Raw genomic sequence first — 19,117 nt, 5'->3', positions numbered from 1 at the left:
CTGTAATTTTATGTCAACGAAGCAAAACTCACTAATCAAACGTCCTCTTTTCTCAGACCTTTAATGGCCCTCGCTGTGACCTGCATGAGAATATACTCGCCCATGGCTGCAGTGCTGCGGCTGTTATTACTGCTAAAAGTAGTATGATGATGGAAAGAGTAAGTCTTCATCACTCTCATTTCTCTTCCAATCATGCCACCGTTCTTTAAAGTTATGTTATTTTTTCAAGTTAGAAATTGTAATTTTCCCTCCCGCTCTCTCTCCATTGCCACTTTGCAGCAGAAACAGATTGATGTCTCACTCCAGCAGTCTCAAGTGTCTCCGCAGCAGATGAGCATGACTTTTCTGCCTGGAGAGGAAAAGGAGGTGGATGTGGAGGTGTTTGCTCCGACCAAAGGACCTCTGGACCTTTACATTCTTATGGACTTCTCTAACTCCATGGAAGACGATTTAGACAACTTGAAGAGGATGGGGAATAAGCTGGGTGAGCGGCTTTGCACAGGCAGTGCGTTGTGATGAATGTTGATTAAGTTGTCACTGTAATACTGATAGTGAATGTATTTCCTGTAGCTTCATTGGTGGGGACGCTGTCAAATAACTACACCATTGGCTTTGGAAAGTTTGTGGACAAAGTGGTCGAGCCCCAGACTGACATGAGACCCTCCAAGTAAGAGAGAGAGTGTGATATTAACATCTTGAAGGATGTGTAGCACATACATACATACTGTAGTGCAAAATAACATTTTGCACAATAACATTAACATTGCAAAATAACATTAACATTGTCCGTCCTTCTTTTTTTTCCCTCAGACTTGCTCAACCGTGGCCCAACAGCGACCCTCCATTCTCTTTCAAAAATGTCATCAAGCTGACCAACGACGTGGATGACTTCACTCGTCGGCTCCAGAGTGAGAAAATATCTGGCAACTTGGACGCTCCTGAAGGAGGGTTTGATGCCATACTGCAGGCTGGAGTCTGTGGGGTTAGTAAGAATACTGAATACAATTTAGAAGACAAACCAATTTTCGCTATTACAAATGAAATGTTAAGTTTGTAAGAAATAAAATGCACCTTTGCTTAATTCAACACACTCAGGGGTTTTGCTGCTACAGCCTTACTTGGTCTGGTATGACCAGTAGCTTGTGGTGGCTGATATTGGCAGATGTTAGATTTAGGTAGATAGTGTTGTGTAAATGACATTACTGAGTCAGTTAACCAACTTTATGACTCTTCTCTATTTGTGCCACTGTTACACACAGTTTGTAGCACGTCACTCACTTCAGTTGTCTCCACACACAAGGAAAAGAACAAGCTAACACTGTACCTCACCAGGCCTCCTTGCTCTATATATTATATATATTAGACTTCTATTCACCAGGTGGCCAGAAACATGACTCCAAATGAATGATAATGGTGCTCAGAATCTGTTAGATGTGAAAATAGGCAGCTATTTGCTAACACATTCACCATATCAACTTAAAAGGTGATAATATTTCAACTTCGTGTTGACAGTTTGTTTCCGCTCCGTTTTTAAAGCAACCGACCTAAGACAATGCCAACATCCCGTGACTTGTCACTTTGGCCACAACAGCTTCTATTCAGCACAAGGTTCATCTTTTAATTCCTTTTACTTGATTATTCTCCACTAACCATTGTATCTTCTGCTCCCATTTTATTCGTATTCTTATCCTAGGATAAGATTGGATGGCGCGACCTCAGCACACATCTTCTGGTTTTCTCCACCGAATCTGCCTTCCACTACGAGGCTGACGGCGCCAACGTACTGTCAGGCATCCTGCGGCGGAACGATGAGCAGTGCCACCTGGACGCAACGGGGAGCTACACAGAGGATGTCACACAGGATTACCCCTCAGTGCCCACACTGGTCCGTGTGCTTGGCAAACACAACATCATTCCCATATTTGCTGTCACCAACCACTCCTACACATACTACGAGGTTGGTGGGCTTAAATTATTCAGCCTTCATTGAAGTTATGCTCCTAAAACATGGTGTCAAGTTTAAGGTTAGTGTTTAGGTCATGGATCTACATTATTTGTATTGTGTGCACTTCTTTGTCTAGAAACTCCATAAGTATTTCCCCATTGCTGAGGTTGGTCTGCTGCAAGAGGACTCATCCAATATCCTGCAAATCATGGAGAGTGCCTTCAAGGTAAAGGTCACCTCTTTTGATAATTGCCAGGAGGAAGAGTTAGTTTTTAACAGTTGCCAGCACCAGCATCAAACTAATGTTGCTGATACTCTCATATGTCCTTTCAGAATATCCGTTCTAAGATGAGCATCCATGCACAGGACAAACCCAAGGCTTTTCAGTCTCAGTTCTTGTCCACCAGTGGACAAGTTAAAGAATATGGAGCCTTTAATTTCAAACCTGGAGAAATAGTAAGTGGCAAAACAAGATGATTATACTGACCATACATACTAACATTCAGTCATGGACTCTTGGTTTTAAGAAGCTTCTCATATAGCTTGATATTTTGGGATTTAAAGCATTAGAATTTAAAATACTCAAGAGAATAGATACAAAAGTAAATAAGTTGGAGGAGAATCCAACATCTAATATCACAGCACAGTTTCCATTCCCCCTCTTGATCTTCATAATCACCCACATGTTTAACATGACAGCCAATCTTTAATGTCACATGGAAGTCATCATTAAGAATTTCCTCTTATGGCATTATGACTCATTTTTCAGCCACACTTTACTTATTTATGTGGAGAGGCAAACAACAATAAAAAAAAAAGTGATCAAAACAGGGCAGGAGCAATATATAGTGATGATATGCATTATCGGCCTGACATTATCTCAAACACTCAACACAATCAGATGCATTGTGTCTTTCCTGTTGTGGAGATATGAAGTATCAAACAGCAAAATTCTGTCCAAATAATGGAAATTTGTTGTCTCTGACTAACCCTATTAGTGACTCACCAAATAGCTCAGTGCAAACATACACACACACACACACACACACATACATATGCACTAACAATCTGCATGTTTGCGTGTTCTCCAGGGCAAGTTCAGGATGCGGCTCAAAGCCCAGCGCATGATCGGTGACGATCCTGTCTGTCAGAGGAATCTTGATGAAAAAGAGGGGATAATGAAAGTCAAACCTACAACCTTTAACGCCGCCGTAAATATTAATGCCTCGATTTTGTGTCCAACCTGCAACTGTGAAAAGGTACACACATACAGGCAGATAAACTCTCAGAGGCTCACAAATGGTTGAAATGAAGTGACTCACTCCTTCATTCTAATGTCCCTTATGTCTGTGCTCCAGACCTCCATCCCTCAAGCACCTAGATGCCACGGCAACGGAGCCCTGGTGTGCGGGAAGTGTCAGTGCTATGATGGCTGGTGAGACTTTAATTAGTACTTCATTTAAAAAAAACTAAGAATAAAAACACCACATTTTTACCAGGGTTAAGTAGTGACTGTCAAGTGACTCCCAAGTGATGGACCGTTCAGGCCTCCAGGCTCAACAAAGTCTTTGTTTTTCTCTTTGTTTTGTCACGTGTCGCCTTCAGGCAGGGCACATTCTGTAACTGCTCAGCTACTTCTACAGCTCTGGACACCAGCCATTGTATAGGTCAAGGCATGACGGAGGCTTGTTCAGGCCGCGGAGACTGCATGGCGTGTGGAACCTGTGTGTGCTACAACCCAGATCAATTTGAAGGACCCTACTGTCAGTACAGCAAGACTCAGTGTCAAAGATTCGGAGGCCTCCTCTGCAATGGTACGACCATCTGTGGTAGCTGCACTGTTGTGCATATGTTTGTATTCCCCAACCAACTGTATGAATATTGCAAATAAGAGACATCCTATATACAGTACATGCTGTACTTTCACAAGAACAAAAAACAAACAAAACTTAAAATATGTGAATACTATTATGCTATTCTTTATACATATTATGTATGTCATATTATTTTAATTATGTACTATTTGTATACAAACATACGTAATAGATTATGATGAATCTGGTTACCATGCTTTCACCCAAAAATCCCTAGATTTTTAAAGCTGTACTAATCAATTTTTTTTATATTAACAATAGATTAAATACCTATGTGTACATGAAAGGAGATGTTCGTCGTGACAAACCCACAGAGAATTAGGTTCCATCTCTGCAGTTCCCATCTATGGAGCATTTTAGCATCTTTCAGCTCATTGTTTTGGCTTTACAGCTCGTAACGCTGCTTTTTTATTTTTGGTTTAGTCTCACCATGCTCATTAACCATATTTCCAGCCCTGTTTTCTGGAATAAATCTCTGATAAACTGAATGTATGATGCCCATTACCAAACAGCAGACAGACAAAGTTTGTGGCTAGCTAGTGAATATAGTGGAGCATTTAGCAGCTAATGATTCAGATGCCTGCTAAATGCATGGCAGTTCGTTGAAACCAAAACAGATTTAAAAGAAGTGAACTTTGGACGTACACTCATGACATAGACAAAAACACGACTCCAAATGAGTAGAAATGTTGTTCTGTGTCTGCTGTTGTGTAAATAGGCAAACGTTTGCGCATTAGCATTAACTTTATATAGTGATAATACTGTATGTCAATGTTGTTACAGCTTGTTTCCTGGCCTTCAAGTGTCCAAAAACATCATTTTTTTGCTTTGAAAAGCAGAAATTGGTTTAAATTAATTTTCACCATCATTTTATGTTCCTGCTAATCAACAGGTTGTTCACTTTCCTGATGCTAGAGGACATAGTTTAGCTAAAGTGTGAGTGACAAGAACGGCTAGTTGCAAGCTGTCTTATTTTTAATTTCTTAATCCTATTAGGAATTTCTGCTTTAACAACCACAACACTCCCATCTCCCCACATGCAGTGATAAAACAATTCAATTTTATTATTTCTTCTCTTATCAGACCGTGGCTCTTGCGTTATGGGCCAGTGTTCATGTGCTGAGGGCTGGACGGGCAAAGCCTGTGAGTGTCCCAAGAGCAACCAAACCTGTCTGGACAGCAAGGGGGTGAGTAGAGCCAACTCTTTTTGTTTGGTGATCAAGTCATTGTGTCACCTTACATGTCAGTGTATCTCAAATCAGTGACTAACTGTGTTTATCTGTACCAGGGTGTCTGCAACGGGCGAGGTACATGTGTATGTGGCCGCTGTGAGTGTCCGACCTCTGTAATTGAGATGACTTCAGCCTGTGAGCCAAATTTCCAGGTGTGTGTGGATGCCATGTATAAATAAATATGTGTCTTTATGCATCAATCTATGTCAGGGAGGGTGTGTATTGATATAAATTCTCAGCTCCAACACAATTTCTAGTCATTCATTTGCTTCAGCTACACTCAATGACTCATTAAATTTGATAATGTTTATACTTTATGTATATGCTTGTATCCTTTTAGCCTTAGCGTTTCTGTACAGTCCTGTCTGACTGTCTTTTAATGTGTGTGTGTCCTTTCCAGGCCCAGTTGGGCGTTTGTGAGGCTACAAGGAGCTGTGCTCAGTGTTGGGCTTGGAAGACAGGAGAGAAGAAGGACAAAGAGGAGTGTGACAAGTGTCCCTTCAACTTCGTCATGGTGGATGAACTCAAAGAACGTAGGCACAAATGATTAATAATTAATGAATTGATAATGACTTATCCAGAAACACTCTGCATATTAACCTCACATTCTTTTAGATCATAATGATGATGATGACACTGTAGAATTAATGCCTAAAAACAACTGATAATAGTTCATCTGTGTGTGTATGCATGTGTTTTCAGGGGAAAAGGTGCTTGATTCATGCAGTTTCCGTGATGAGGAAGACGACTGCACGTACTACTACACTGTCGAAAACTCGAAGGATCTGAATGTTAAAGACTTGGAAATTCAGGTCCTTGAGAAAAAAGGTGAGCTACAGGTTATTCTTCATATGCTGTGTGCTGTTAAGACAGCAAGTGAAGTATCATTTGTTGAAGCACTTTCCTGTTGTAATTTGCTGTCAAAGATGTGACCTAGCTACTGTATGTGATATTCTGCCTTGATAAGATGTATAGTGTTTATAATTTACTTATTATAAACAGGAAGTGCTTTACAGTAAGACAAAAAAGCTTAAAACATATTTTGAACATATCTCTTCAGTACATCAATGATAACCAGCCAGGGGCAGGTCCATGAATAGATTCAAAAATACCATCTTAAAGGGTTGGTTCACCCAAAATTACTGGTATCATATCAATTCACTCACCAGCGTGTTCTTCCAGAAATAGTGTCCCGGTTACTGCATATAATCCACAGAACACACAGTGAACAGTTTTCACTGGGACTATTTCTACGGTAGAAAGTAGTTCCAGTGAAAACTGAATGATCCACAGTAACTGAGAGCAGCTTGAACACTGTGAGATGTAATTGAAAGCTCAAGAAAAAAGTGAGCCCTGAGACCAAGCTGCTCTAATCGACATTTTTATTTTAACATTGGATCAAATACCTACATGTACTGCGAAAAGTGTCACTCATAGTGACAAACCCACTGAGAACTATCATCAGACTGCAGTTCTTACTGTTTGCTAACATGTTTGCAATATCAACTCAATGAGGTGATAAGACAAACTAGAAGCCCGAACAGTGACTTTAGAATGGGAGTGATGTGAGCTCTTTTCTGTGTTCCAGTTAAATCTCTGCTCTGTATCAGTGTTGTAACTTTTTCTACTTCTTTTTGACTCTTCAGACTGCCCCCCTGCTAGCCTCCTGTGGTTGCTCCCTCTCCTCTTGTTCCTCTTGTTACTGCTGGCACTTCTGCTGCTCTGCTGCTGGAAATACTGTGCCTGCTGCAAAACCTGCTGGCAGGTATGAAAAACACATACCTTTATACACAAAAACAATATTTTTAAGTTACAGTCGAAGTAATGCATCCTTTCTTGTCTTGCCACAGAGCTGTCTTGCCCTGCTGCCTTGCTGTAGAAAAGGTAAGATGTGTGTTGTATTAAAAGTGAAAGAATGGCTTTGAATCCTTTATTGTCCCACTTGGAACCATGTTGACTATGATTCAGCCGGCGTTATATTCTTTCCAGGTCGCATGGTTGGCTTTAAGGAAGATGAGTATCTGCTCCGTCAGTCTCTGCTCACCTCAGACCATCTGGACACTCCGCTGGTGAGGACCGGCCCACCCAAAGGCACTGATGTTGTTCGCTGGAAGGTCACGGATAATGTGCACCGAGCACCCAATCACCCCCAGGCTTTGATAAAGCCCAACCCTAAAGAGACCAGTGAGTGATAAATAGTTTTAAAAGCAAATTTCTACAAGGAACAGTAAACTGATCTTTTGGTCTAAAGAAGTTAGGGACCCAGATTTGATATTTAAATAATGAAAGCTACAACTCTAAACCTCTTTTCCCTTGTAGTCCAGTTCCCGGTCTCTCTCCGGCTTAATAGGTTGTTCTCTGAGAATCTCTCTCGCCCTGAATCCAGAGATGCCGAACAGCTCCGCAAGGAAGTATCTGATAACGTGAGTGTGTTTTTATTTGCTGGCGGGCACATGTATGGGTGTGTGAATGATTACTGTATCACTGAATACTGTATTTGTTCTTTCATCCAGCTTAATGAGGTGTACAAGCAGATTCCTGGGGCCCAGAAAGTGCAAAAGACCTCATTTAGGTAAGAGATGTTAATTATGTCTTGTATGTGTACTGGTATGTAGATAGAGTGTGTGTTGTTTCTTAATAATCTCACGTTAATTTGTATTTTCACACATTCTCAAATCAAAAATGGAAATGAAATGTCTGTCCATTCTGTCATTCATCAATATCTGTTTTGGTTCTTGCAGAACGCAGAGAAACGCTGGGAAAAGGTAACATTCATATTGATGCATTACCTAGATTATCTTGCTTCTATGGGTCCGGTCACATAAGGGTAAGGTTGCATGAGTTTAACTTCTCTGCCTCTCCTGTTATCTCCAGGCAGGACTACGCCATCATGGACACTGTCCTGTCTGCTCCACGCAGCAGCTACCCTGATATTGTCAAGCTGACAGAGAAAAATGTCCAGTCCGGAAACTTCCATGACCTCAAAGTGGTGCCTGGCTACTACACTGTGGCCACAGACAGAGGTGTGTGTTTGTTTGTGTGTGTGGTTGGGATCTGCACATGTTCAGTGTCTCATGGTCATCTATTCAGTTTGTAGATAAAAACAATATTCAAATGATCAGATTGTGATTATGGATAAGGGACTTATGATAAATGGAATAGTACCTTTCTAGTCTTCCTCCCACTCAAAGCGCTTTGCAATACATGTCAACATTCACCAATTCACACACACATTCATATGCTGCCATGCAAGGTATAAACCTGTTCATCAGGATCTAATCTAATGCATATTCACACACACACTCTCACACACCACTGGCACAGCTATCGGGAGCAATTTGGGGTTCAATATCTTGCTCAAGGACACTTTGACATGCGGACTGGAGGCACCAGAGATCGACCCGCTCTACCTCCTGAGCCACACACATCTTTTATGTATCCCATCTGATCTGATGTCTGCTAAGCAGCTTATATCTTTAGCATTCTTGTCAAAATGTTGGCATCTTACTTGCTTCTTTTCTGCAGAGGCTGCGGGTGCCGTGGAGTTCCAGGAAGGTGTGGATTTAGTAGATGTTCACGTGCCACTCTTCGTCAAGGATGAAGACGATGACAAGAAACAGCTGCAGGTGGAGGCCATGGATGTGCCACTGGGCATCGCTGAGATTGGAAAACGTTTGGTTAACATCACCATCATCAAAGAGCATGGTGAGAAATCTCCGATTTTTCGATGTACACATGAAAATCCAAGAAAATGAGACAAGCAACTTTTCAGAGCCTCTGTGACTTATGACAATGCAAAGTGTATAGTCTTTGCTATGGATCGCACTAATGGATTCTCCCCTTTCTTCTCCCCAGCCGCCAGTGTGTTCTCATTCCTCCAGCCAGCCTACACCTACAGCAGGCAGGACGGGGTGGCCAACATCCCAATCAGCAGAGAGATCATTGAGGACGGACGCACACAGGTCAGCTACCGCACACGGGACCTCACAGCCAAGGATAAGAAGGTGAGCTGACAATTCTGTACTGATGCACTGCCCTCAATTTAACTGGTATCTTTAAACCTATTCCTATTCCTAAAGTTCTTATGGGTTTTGGAAGCACTTGGTATGTCTGTATATAGTATGGTAGCTCTCTTAGAAATGATGTAAGACTTGCATGACTAGTAGGTGAGTTACAAGTTAACAGTCAGACTCTATACCTGACCTGTTTTGCCTTTATGTATTTTAGGACTATGTGACTGTGGAAGGAGACCTGACCTATGGTCCTGGTGAGACCCAGAAGACAGTTCCTGTTCGCCTGCTGGAGCTGGGTGAGAAAGATGGCCTCCTGGAGGACAAACAGGTCAAACAGTTTGTCATGGACCTCAGTAACCCACGGCAGGGTGGCAAGCTGGGACGCTACCCAAGAACTACTGTCACCATCACAGACCAACCAGGTGAAAGGACGCAAGAGGATGTATCATACATTGTGGCGTAATATGTTTCTCCCAGACAAATCTCTGATTGCTAAGGTTCCTCCTCTTTTTCCCCCATTACTTTTTATTTATCCAGAGCCCAGTGTGATGATGTTCAAGAAGGGCACCCAGAACTTCAACACATCTGACCCATCCTACACTATCCCTGTGGTCCGTACTCGCAACCAGGACAGTCCTGCCACAGTGAAATGGCGCACCAAGAAGGCCCAGCGCTTTGAGCTATCCGGCCCTCTGAAGTTCAGTCCTGGAGAGACAGAAAAGAACATAGTTATCGACCCGAGCGCCCACCCTGGTCCAGTCCAACCAGAGACCTTCCAGCTGGAGCTGTTTGATCCAAGTAGCAATGCCTCTATCGGAGAGAGGAAGACAACTCTTGTAAATATTATAGATGGAGGTGAGACAAAATGCAAAAACTCATATCACTCAAAAATTTGAACTAAAGATAAGATGAGATGGCATTTGTAGTTGCTGGAATACATAATTCCGATTTTATATAATAAACAAAGGGATCATTCTAAAAAAGAGGCACTGTATCTGGTGAATGTTTATGTAATCCTGTAACCTCTTTTACTTTCTTTCTCTTTCCTGCAGTTCCCACCTCTCCAGAGTTTTTCCCGATGCAGGAGAAGAGCTACACGAAGAGACTCAATTCCCCTGGCGGTTACCTTAACTCTCCAGAAAACGTGAAGGCCAAAGCAAGTGGACCCAGAAGCATTCACGTCAACTGGGACCCATTGTCCGGTAACCCCATGGGGTACAAGGTATATCAAATCAACATGTTCAGAAGCTTCAATTTGAATTAATGCTTATCATTCACAATAGGTGAATGATAAGCATATTAAGCATATTACATATTATATTTCTGAATGTTGTATGATCTGTTTTCTTGTGCGTTTTAGGTGAAGTATTGGGTCTATGGTGATCAAGAGCATGAGGCCGAGATCATGGATGTGAAGACTCCTCAAGCTGAGTTGACCAACCTTTACCCTTATTGTGACTATGAGATGCGAGTGTGCGCCTACAATGCGATGGGAGATGGCTACGATACCGACATTGTTGAATGTCAAACTCTGCCAGATGGTAATTACTGTAAATCCAGTTGACTGCTATTCATGAAAGGATCATCCAAGAAGATATATCTAGTTCAGATAAAACTGTCAAAATTATGTGCATCTTTCAGAGAAATATCATGCAATGGGGTGTTGGGGGTGCACCAGCATATTTGTGCATTAAGTGCTTCCTAAGTTCTACTTCCTAAGAAATGACTGTCTAGTTTCAAATGAGTGATTTACTAAATAAGGTTGCACCATTAAAACTCAAGAAACGTATTAGGCTAAAGTAGAAGTCACTGTGGCATCACATTCTGCAGCACAACTGTAAAAAAAATTACAGTTTTGTGGGGGATGTGGCTGTTATTTTAAACTGAACTGTGCCAGTCCTTTGAAAATGTAGCTATTACTTTCTTTTATTTATATATGAATACATGGTGAAATATGTGTTTTTCAGAGTTGGTTTAATTTAGTGATGCGCGATCCCCAGTTAGCAAAGACTTGCGTTATAACTGCTTAGTTTGAACTTCCAAACAGCTAGTGCAAACAGCTCCTGTTCTGTTTTCCTCCAGTGCCTGGTGAACCCGGTCGTCTTGCCTTCAACGTCATCAACCAAACTGTCACTCAGCTCAGTTGGGCAGAGCCTGCAGAGACCAATGGCAATATCACAGCTTATGAGGTCGTGTACACTCCCATCGATGATGAATCAAGTAAGAGACTAAGTCCCACCTAAACAAGGAAATATTGTACATGTGCTTGCATTATGTAATTTTCATCATACCTTGATACTGTCTTCTTCTCACAGAGCCAGTGGGTACAGCTAAGAAAGTAAAGATTGACAACCCGAAGAAGCGAATGCTGTTGATTGAGAACCTCCAGAGTGCCCAGACATACCGCTACGAGGTCCGTGCCAAAAACAGCGTGGGCTGGGGTCCCTACAGAGATGCCACCATCAACCTGGCATCACAGCCTGCCAGACCGCTGTCCAGTAAGTCAAACTTGTCTAGAACGTTTATATTGGGTCTGTTTGTCCTGAGCATCCCTGAAAATACATTTATTTCTCTCTGTTTCCGCCTCTAGTTCCCATCATTCCAGATATCCCTATTGTGGATGCAGATGCAGGTGACGAGTATGACAACTATCTGATGTACAGCAATGAGGTGCTGAAGTCTCCCACAGGCTCCAAGACACCCAGCGTCTCTGGTGATGGTGGGTACCCAGAGCCAAAACCACAAACTACTCATAATGGCTGACAGTGTAAACTCATTGTGCTAGTGTGCTACTCTGATGCGTTTTTGGCTCTGGAAAGATGCACGTGACTGCCAGACCAGAGTGTGAGGTATCACTGTAATATGGATCCAATCATTTCAGTGTACATTCTCAGTGCTCCCAGGCATCTTGCTTTGTTCTTGTGGCCAAAGTGTATTTATGCAACATGTGCTGTGGAGTCATTATCCTGTCAGAAGGGGAGGGAAGATTTGTGCTGTAGGAAATCATCCAACTTGTGAGACTCATCCTGAAAACATCAGGTTGAGAAGGCCTCCTCTGGCTCACATTTCTGTTTTCTGTGTGAAATGCCTGAAGAGGCTGACATTAATATTCTTCCTCTTTTTGCAAGAGTGACATTATATGACAAGCTGGAAGAGTTGTTAAGCCCAGGGATGGCATCATTCTCGTGACTCTGCCTCTTTTATCACTTCCATCTGGTGGGCATTTTTCCTGCAGGCAACGCCCTCAGCCAGGCAGCAACAAAATCTGCTTCCAATGCATTCCCAAATATCTTTAATAGAAGTGCTTCATGACCATAAACCACAAGGCCTTCCCTCATTGAATCTGCTGTCATTCCTCTGCTTTCTGCAGCCGTTTTTGTGCTCTTAGTCAGTTTTCTCTGGCAGACAATGCTGACTTTGCACCTCACTTACAAGACTATTTGGACTTCTGTGACGAAACTGATATGTATTATGTAATCCCATTCATGAGTTATAGCTTTCTTCTAAAATAATGTATAGAAAACAAACCAATGACAATTTTTGCCTACAAATCTATCCTCCGACTGCTTGCTTCTCCCCCCTATGACCCCGATTACAAGACTGGAAACATGTCAAGTTGGTGGGTTCCAACCTGGATCTCCGTAAGGTGTCGTGGAAAAAACGAGTGGAGGTCATCCCCAACAGTCGGCTCAGCACAGACACAGAGGCAAGCTCAGATGAGGCCCCCCGCCCCAGCTACACCCAAACACCCCTGCAAGGTGAAGACCACTCCATCAGACCAACAGATAGACAGACAGGCAGCTAGCATGCCAGCTATTATGCACGGCCAGTCGTATGCCCGGCAAAGCAACAACCGTCTCTTTCTACCTTCACGACTGACCCTGTCAGAAATATCATCATTTGACTAAACATTCAATTTCGGGCTTCAGTCCTTGTCCTTTTGCCCCTAGTTGGCATCTATCCCATCTATCCTCCAACCACCTGTCCAAAGAGGAATACTGGCATCAACTGCCCCACCTCCAGTTGATGATCAGGGGCAGGCTTTTCCAAGTGCCTGTCTCTGTCTGTCCTCTCTACATCCCAGTGGGAAGGTTTTGATCTGGAGGAAGCTTGTCGGTGTGTGTAAAGGCTTAGTTACTGTGTGGCTGTATGGAAATAATGGGTACTTGATTACACATTCCCACCTCTGCAGGGCAGTTTCAGTGATGACACCTTTTCTTGCATCTGTATTTGTTTTTATCCTTTGACATGTCTTTTTAGATGCGGAGCACCTTGTTGAACGGGTTTGTAACTCAAAATGTGCTTATTGGTGTTTAGAAGGCTGCAGTTTCTCCACAAGAGAGAGCTGTTCAACCTTTCTTAGACCAGTTCTTCACATGACAACTTGCACCGCTATAGAAAAGTAAATTAATAGCAGCATCATCAGCTTTTGCAGATTTAGACAGGTTGATGTCTGTACAGGCAAAGAAAGTAAACACCACTACAATTTTAATACTTGCACCAACCGGAGGAAATGAATATTACAGCGGCATTTTTAGCCACAATAGGGGCGGGGCTTTAGAAATGGCAATACTGGTCTGTCAGTCAGTTCAGCACTGACATCTCCAGACATCTCAACAACTATTGGAAGGATTGCCATGAAACAGATATCCATGGCATGCACAGAGGACAAAACCTAATGACTTTGGTGATCCCCTGATTTTTCAATTAGCATAACCATAACCAGGTCAAAAATTTAACTTATCCCATAAAATATCTCAACGTCTCCTAGACTGAGACACAAAAATTATGTTCATACAATCACAGTTCTCAAATGATTAAATGGTAAACATTATACCTGCAGATATGTGTGTTAACATTGTCATTGTGAGCATATTAGCATGCTGACATTAGCATCTACTGTAGATAAAAACACCAGCGTGACTGGTGTTTTTTAGTTTCTGTTTGTGTGTTGTGTATTTTACATTTATTTATCAACTATTAGCTCAAATAAAACCAATAAAAAATATGACTGAATGCTCAACTAAAAGTACATTTCGTCTTGTGGCTGTAAAATAGCCTTTAATGATTTGTAAATTAATTTACATAGATTTTTGTTTCTATGTCCCACGAGATAAGTAATAGTCACTATTCTACCAATAAACAACATCCATCCATTCATCCATTAGCTATACTGCTTATCCTTTAAAGGTCACAGGGGCTGGAGCTGATCGCAGCTCCAATAAACAACAGATTATTTCAGTTTCACAAAATTTTGCTGTTTAAATATTCTGTACCAAATACAGAACGTGGAGCAGCTACAAAAAGAAAAACTATAGTTGTAAGACTCTTGGTCTGCAGTTGGTACAATTGACACAATTCCCGCCTGTAAATGCTGCACATTTGCTAAACTGCTGTTGCTGTCCTGTAAGTGGCCTGAGTAGGACTGGAACCTCTAAGTCCAAAACTGCTGGTGCTTTCTCTGTTGATTGGCTGAGCCTGGTTTCGGGTGCTTCGCATCAACAGCACTGTGTTGTTTCAGTCAGTATCAGATTGCTTGAGTGCTAACTGCTAAATTTCCAATTTTCTGTCTGTTGACAATTGTGGTTGCCATTGTGGTATTTCACAGATTACATGATGAATGGAAAGTGGGACCAGAACTTCCTTTTCCCCGGGGGTTCAGTGACACGCAACCTGTCAACATCGTCCTCTCCTATGTCCACCTTGAGCTCAAACTACAAAGGGACAGACAGCTCCTTTACCACAGACACAACCACCACCTTCATGTCTGGAGCAGGTAAGATGGACGCTAGTAATTGCATTGGTGAAAATGTCGAAGGTATTATCTGTCTTTATCTTTTATCCTTCTTTCTTCTTGTAGGAATCACTAGACAGGATATGATTGTAGGTGGACTAAACAAAACGGATGTCATCATGAGGAAACGTTCAGAGAACAGATATTACACAGATGAAAACATCCGGGACTCTATAGTCATGGGAGATGTCTCAAGCAAGTTCCCAGACCTAGGTAGGCTTTAGACCTCAGCAGTGGTTTGAATTTTTTCCAAAGTAAATGTAAAAAGAATAGGTGCTGTCTTTCTGGCCAAGGAAAGATTTTACTTTGGAGTGCAATATTTAAAGTGCCTCGGCAGGTAAACTGTGTCAGCGCATGAGGCCGATGGCTTGGACATCTGTTAGCAGGGTTGGGGCTGTTGGCTGCACAGCAAGCTTATCCATAAGGACTTTGCAGGAGCTATGCTGACTATCGCTGTTTCTCCTTATCTCCCCTTGTCTCAACATTCCACTTTTTTTTTTTTTTTTTAATTTTTACCTCCTTTTTACCTCACTCCCCCCCTCCTTCCCACCTTCCCCCTCCTACTGTGCTACTTCCGTTGTTTTCTTTGCCATCCCTGCATCCTCCTCTTTTGCCCCCTCTTTGCTCAATGCGCCATCAGGTGGTTTCGGCTACACTGGGATGCAGAGCAGCTCTCAGAGCCAGTTCAGCTACAACCTGTCTCAGGGTTCGAGGGCCAGGACCCAGTCTTCAGATGTCAACGAAGCCCTATATAATCTGGACAGGGTCCTCCAGGGTAAGTCTGCAGCATATAAGCATGAAGGCACTGGATGTGTTGCTGGTGTGGTGTGATAAGTAATGCTCTTCTTCTCAGTCCTCTTTCTTTCTGCATCTTTGTCTCATTATCTGGTTCCCTCTCTGATCTCACCTTTTTAGATCATACCTGCTGTTTTGTGTGTTTTACTGGCAACCATTTTTCAAAGTATACATTGCCCATAGAGCATGCTCAGTGTGCATTCATCCAGCCAGCGCAGGAATGTCAAACTTGACACCAGATTAAAATCTCCAGTATACTGTGTAATACAGAGATTTACCTGGCAGTGATAGGCTTAATCAGCATTGAGTGAACTTGTTTGGCAAGGGCATGAGTATGACAGATGTTCATTTATATGTAAAAGTTCCACACTGCAGGTTTAAGTCAATTTCATTTTTGACTACAGTAATGTTATTTTCATGTTTTTCAGTGGTGTCAGGGACTGTTTACTGTAGTTGGTGTATGGTGAGACATTGGAGATTTGAGTTCAGGCTAACAAGAAAACAAGAACCTCATCCAGAAGGAATTCATTCATTTCTTAAACCTGCACTAATCAATGTTCTTATTTTTTACAATAGATCAAAGGGGTGGCTATCACCCGACTCCACTTCCTGTCAGCTCTCCGCAACTGTACTGTTTCAGTTCAGTCTCACGGCTTTCATCAAACCCCTTTCCAAATAAACCCACTGTACACTACCTGCCCAGAACCAAACAGCAGTCTTACATAGTCTACTGTTTATTAATACACACCATGTATTTATAGAGATCATATCCCACAGTTTTCTCACTCTTGTCTCTCTGTGTCTGTCATCAGATGCACGACTCTCTCCAGGTGTCCCAGACACCCCCAGCAGACTGGTGTTTTCTGCTCTGGGTCCCACTGCCCTGAAAGTCAGCTGGCAGGAGCCCCACTGTGAGAAGGACATCCAGGGTTACTGTGTCCTCTACCAGCTGATCAATGGAGGTAAATGAACCCTGTACTGATCAGTTCCTTATATTAGTTTTCATCTTTTCTGTAATACATTTTTAATAATGTGTTACATTATGATGCAAATAATGTACAGATTTGTTGGCATAACGAGCGCATGACAAAAATCAACCTGACATACTGAATTAAAATGAGTGTTACAAGTGTGTGTGCTGGATTTTGTTTAAGGAGGCAGTTGATCAAGCTGCGCTGTCTGCACTTGTTGTATTCAGTGATAAACAGGAAATTACAAGTTCCAATTACTTGTTTGTATAGTTTTAACATTAAAAACAACTTTTTAATGTTTTTTCATTTTTTTATTTTGACTTTATAAAGTATTTATGATGCTGAATAAATTGTGTCCTCTCTTGTAGGTGAAGTGAAGCGTATCAATGTCACCAACCCAGCAGAGAACTCTGTAATCATCCAGGACCTCCTGCCCAACCACTCCTACCTATTTAAGGTGAAGGCTCAGAGCCAAGAGGGCTGGGGTCCAGAGAGAGAGGGAGTCATCACCATCGAGTCTGCTGTGGACCCCAAGAGTCCCCTCAGCCCCATGCCAGGTGCTGATTGTGTTGATTTTTGTGTCACAACTTCATGAATTAACCAACAGAAACAATGACTACATTTTCATGCTGTCACCGGAGGCACAATATCCCTTTCTTTATTTTGTTTTCTCTCTCGTCTTCTTTCATCATAGGCTCACCGTTCACCCTGAGCACTCCCAGTGCTCCAGGTCCCCTGGTCTTCACAGCCTTGAGCCCTGATTCACTGCAGCTCAGCTGGGAGAAACCTCGCAAACCCAACGGAGACATCCTGGGCTACGTAGTCACCTGCGAACAGCTGCATGGTGGAGGTGAGACTTTCTCTGTAGTGTAACACTTTAAAAGACTAGTTTAAAAAAAGGTAGTATAGTTTTCCTAAGTCCCATTCACTTGTTGGTCCTTGTTGTGAAAATGTGTTTTTTTTTCTTACTTCTCTTTCCTGTTTCCTCCAGGTGATGTGCGATCCTTCCAAGTGAACGGCGACAGTGCTGAGACCAGTCTGACCGTCCCAAACCTGACTGAGAACGTTCCCTACAAGTTTAAAGTTCAGGCTCGAACCACTCAGGGTTTTGGTCCTGAGAGGGAGGGCATCATCACCATTGAGTCTCAGGATGGAAGTAAGAAGAATTCTACTGAACAAGTTTTTGATATGAATGCAACTAAAAACTTCCAGTAGTAGCTGCTAGAGACTGAAATGTCCATGAAACTCCACAACATGATAGGAACTGCGTTGTTCTATTCTTAAGGCCTTAGTAGTAGTAATAGTAGCAGTAGTAAAGTAGTGGGACTAAAATTGCAAACTTTGTCCTCCAGCTTTAGAGCAGAGGTTTTCAACCTGTGAGGCATGCCTCCCCAGGGGGGCGTAGGAGGGTTGGAGGGAGTGACGTGATGCGTAGATACTGCCTTAGGTGAAAGGGTCAGGTGCATTCAGATGCTCTAAAAACAGCTGATCCGCAGTTGGAGCTGCAGCAGTGACACACCGCTCATGGAGGCAATTAGGGCACTTTAAGACCCTTAGTGCCCTCTTGCTGCAATTTGCGTCAAAATCCATATTCCTTTTCAGGGTCATAACCCAGTCAAATCTGATCACACAGATAATAAAATAAAATATTTTTAGATTCAGTGTGACACATTTTCTGAGGGTATCTCTGGAATCCAATGTCCATCATGAATAAATGTCCATAAATCATACAAAAAAGACCAGAACTTGCCTGAGAGTCATCAAATTTTTTTCTTCAGTATCAACGTAATCCAGTATTAGTTGTCTGGACATCCATGAGTACATTGGAAATGGAAAAGAATTAGCACTGGACAAAACATAATGGTTCATCTTCTGGGGACCATGAATATTTACAGTATTTTTCATGGAAATAAAGCCTTTAGATTCTAACATCTTGTATAAAAACCTCACAATTTGACCTGAGGATGGCGCCTAAAGGTTGAAGGGGTCACCCTTTGTAAAACCTGACAAAAAGACTCATCCTCTGGGGACCATGAATTTCAATAGCAAATGTTTTAGAAATTTGGCCAGTATTTATTTATTTTTTTGGAAAACTTAGTGAGCCCCTCAGTCAAGGGGAAATTTTGATGTGGAAGGCCAGGAGGTCAACAAAATCTTTAGAAATAATCCTCTATATATCACGAATGTCCATACAAAGCTCATAGCAATCTTTATGTAGTCACCATTAAACTACATTATCAAGATTTCAGCATTATACAATACCCGGTTAAGCCTTCCTATCACTTTCATATCATTTCTTACATTTTAGAACATAGCAGTATACTAACATCTGCATTTCTTTCTATCATCCCCCCCTGTAGGCGCTTTGTCTCAGTACAACAGCCAATCAATGACAAGGAGGGAAGTTTTCCAAATGCCAACAGAAGTCAACACACGAACCACCGTTTCCCACACCATGCTCAACGACCCCTTCTTCTCAGGTACACATGAAGT

At 42.2% G+C, this 19,117-nt stretch overlaps 1 protein-coding gene across 3 annotated transcripts in view; it reads left to right on the top strand.

The window, feature by feature from the left end:
* The window catches only part of itgb4 (integrin, beta 4), a 28,082-nt gene that overhangs the window by 7,387 nt on the left and 1,578 nt on the right, over window positions 1-19,117 (top strand). For 2 of the 3 annotated variants that reach the window (XM_067575690.1, XM_067575688.1), the window contains exons 4-41: window positions 57-158; window positions 280-484; window positions 571-667; window positions 811-982; window positions 1,694-1,957; window positions 2,082-2,171; window positions 2,279-2,401; window positions 3,037-3,204; window positions 3,304-3,380; window positions 3,551-3,759; window positions 4,903-5,006; window positions 5,108-5,203; window positions 5,452-5,584; window positions 5,754-5,879; window positions 6,698-6,816; window positions 6,902-6,935; window positions 7,041-7,235; window positions 7,371-7,474; window positions 7,565-7,623; window positions 7,793-7,816; window positions 7,926-8,074; window positions 8,577-8,756; window positions 8,907-9,055; window positions 9,279-9,486; window positions 9,602-9,919; window positions 10,117-10,286; window positions 10,425-10,605; window positions 11,147-11,284; window positions 11,380-11,562; window positions 11,655-11,783; window positions 14,673-14,840; window positions 14,925-15,071; window positions 15,499-15,633; window positions 16,466-16,615; window positions 16,993-17,181; window positions 17,319-17,474; window positions 17,616-17,780; window positions 18,985-19,104. In XM_067575690.1, the coding sequence (XP_067431791.1) occupies window positions 57-158; window positions 280-484; window positions 571-667; window positions 811-982; window positions 1,694-1,957; window positions 2,082-2,171; window positions 2,279-2,401; window positions 3,037-3,204; window positions 3,304-3,380; window positions 3,551-3,759; window positions 4,903-5,006; window positions 5,108-5,203; window positions 5,452-5,584; window positions 5,754-5,879; window positions 6,698-6,816; window positions 6,902-6,935; window positions 7,041-7,235; window positions 7,371-7,474; window positions 7,565-7,623; window positions 7,793-7,816; window positions 7,926-8,074; window positions 8,577-8,756; window positions 8,907-9,055; window positions 9,279-9,486; window positions 9,602-9,919; window positions 10,117-10,286; window positions 10,425-10,605; window positions 11,147-11,284; window positions 11,380-11,562; window positions 11,655-11,783; window positions 14,673-14,840; window positions 14,925-15,071; window positions 15,499-15,633; window positions 16,466-16,615; window positions 16,993-17,181; window positions 17,319-17,474; window positions 17,616-17,780; window positions 18,985-19,104 (5,536 nt within the window). The remainder of the gene's footprint in view (window positions 1-56; window positions 159-279; window positions 485-570; window positions 668-810; window positions 983-1,693; window positions 1,958-2,081; window positions 2,172-2,278; window positions 2,402-3,036; window positions 3,205-3,303; window positions 3,381-3,550; window positions 3,760-4,902; window positions 5,007-5,107; window positions 5,204-5,451; window positions 5,585-5,753; window positions 5,880-6,697; window positions 6,817-6,901; window positions 6,936-7,040; window positions 7,236-7,370; window positions 7,475-7,564; window positions 7,624-7,792; window positions 7,817-7,925; window positions 8,075-8,576; window positions 8,757-8,906; window positions 9,056-9,278; window positions 9,487-9,601; window positions 9,920-10,116; window positions 10,287-10,424; window positions 10,606-11,146; window positions 11,285-11,379; window positions 11,563-11,654; window positions 11,784-14,672; window positions 14,841-14,924; window positions 15,072-15,498; window positions 15,634-16,465; window positions 16,616-16,992; window positions 17,182-17,318; window positions 17,475-17,615; window positions 17,781-18,984; window positions 19,105-19,117) is intronic. The other variant, XM_067575691.1, reaches the window with a different exon arrangement.

Source organism: Thunnus thynnus, chromosome 20 (genome assembly GCF_963924715.1).
Source record: "Thunnus thynnus chromosome 20, fThuThy2.1, whole genome shotgun sequence".
In the NCBI taxonomy this organism is placed as follows: Eukaryota; Metazoa; Chordata; class Actinopteri; order Scombriformes; family Scombridae; genus Thunnus; species Thunnus thynnus.
This window is presented reverse-complemented; position numbering and strand designations above follow the sequence as displayed.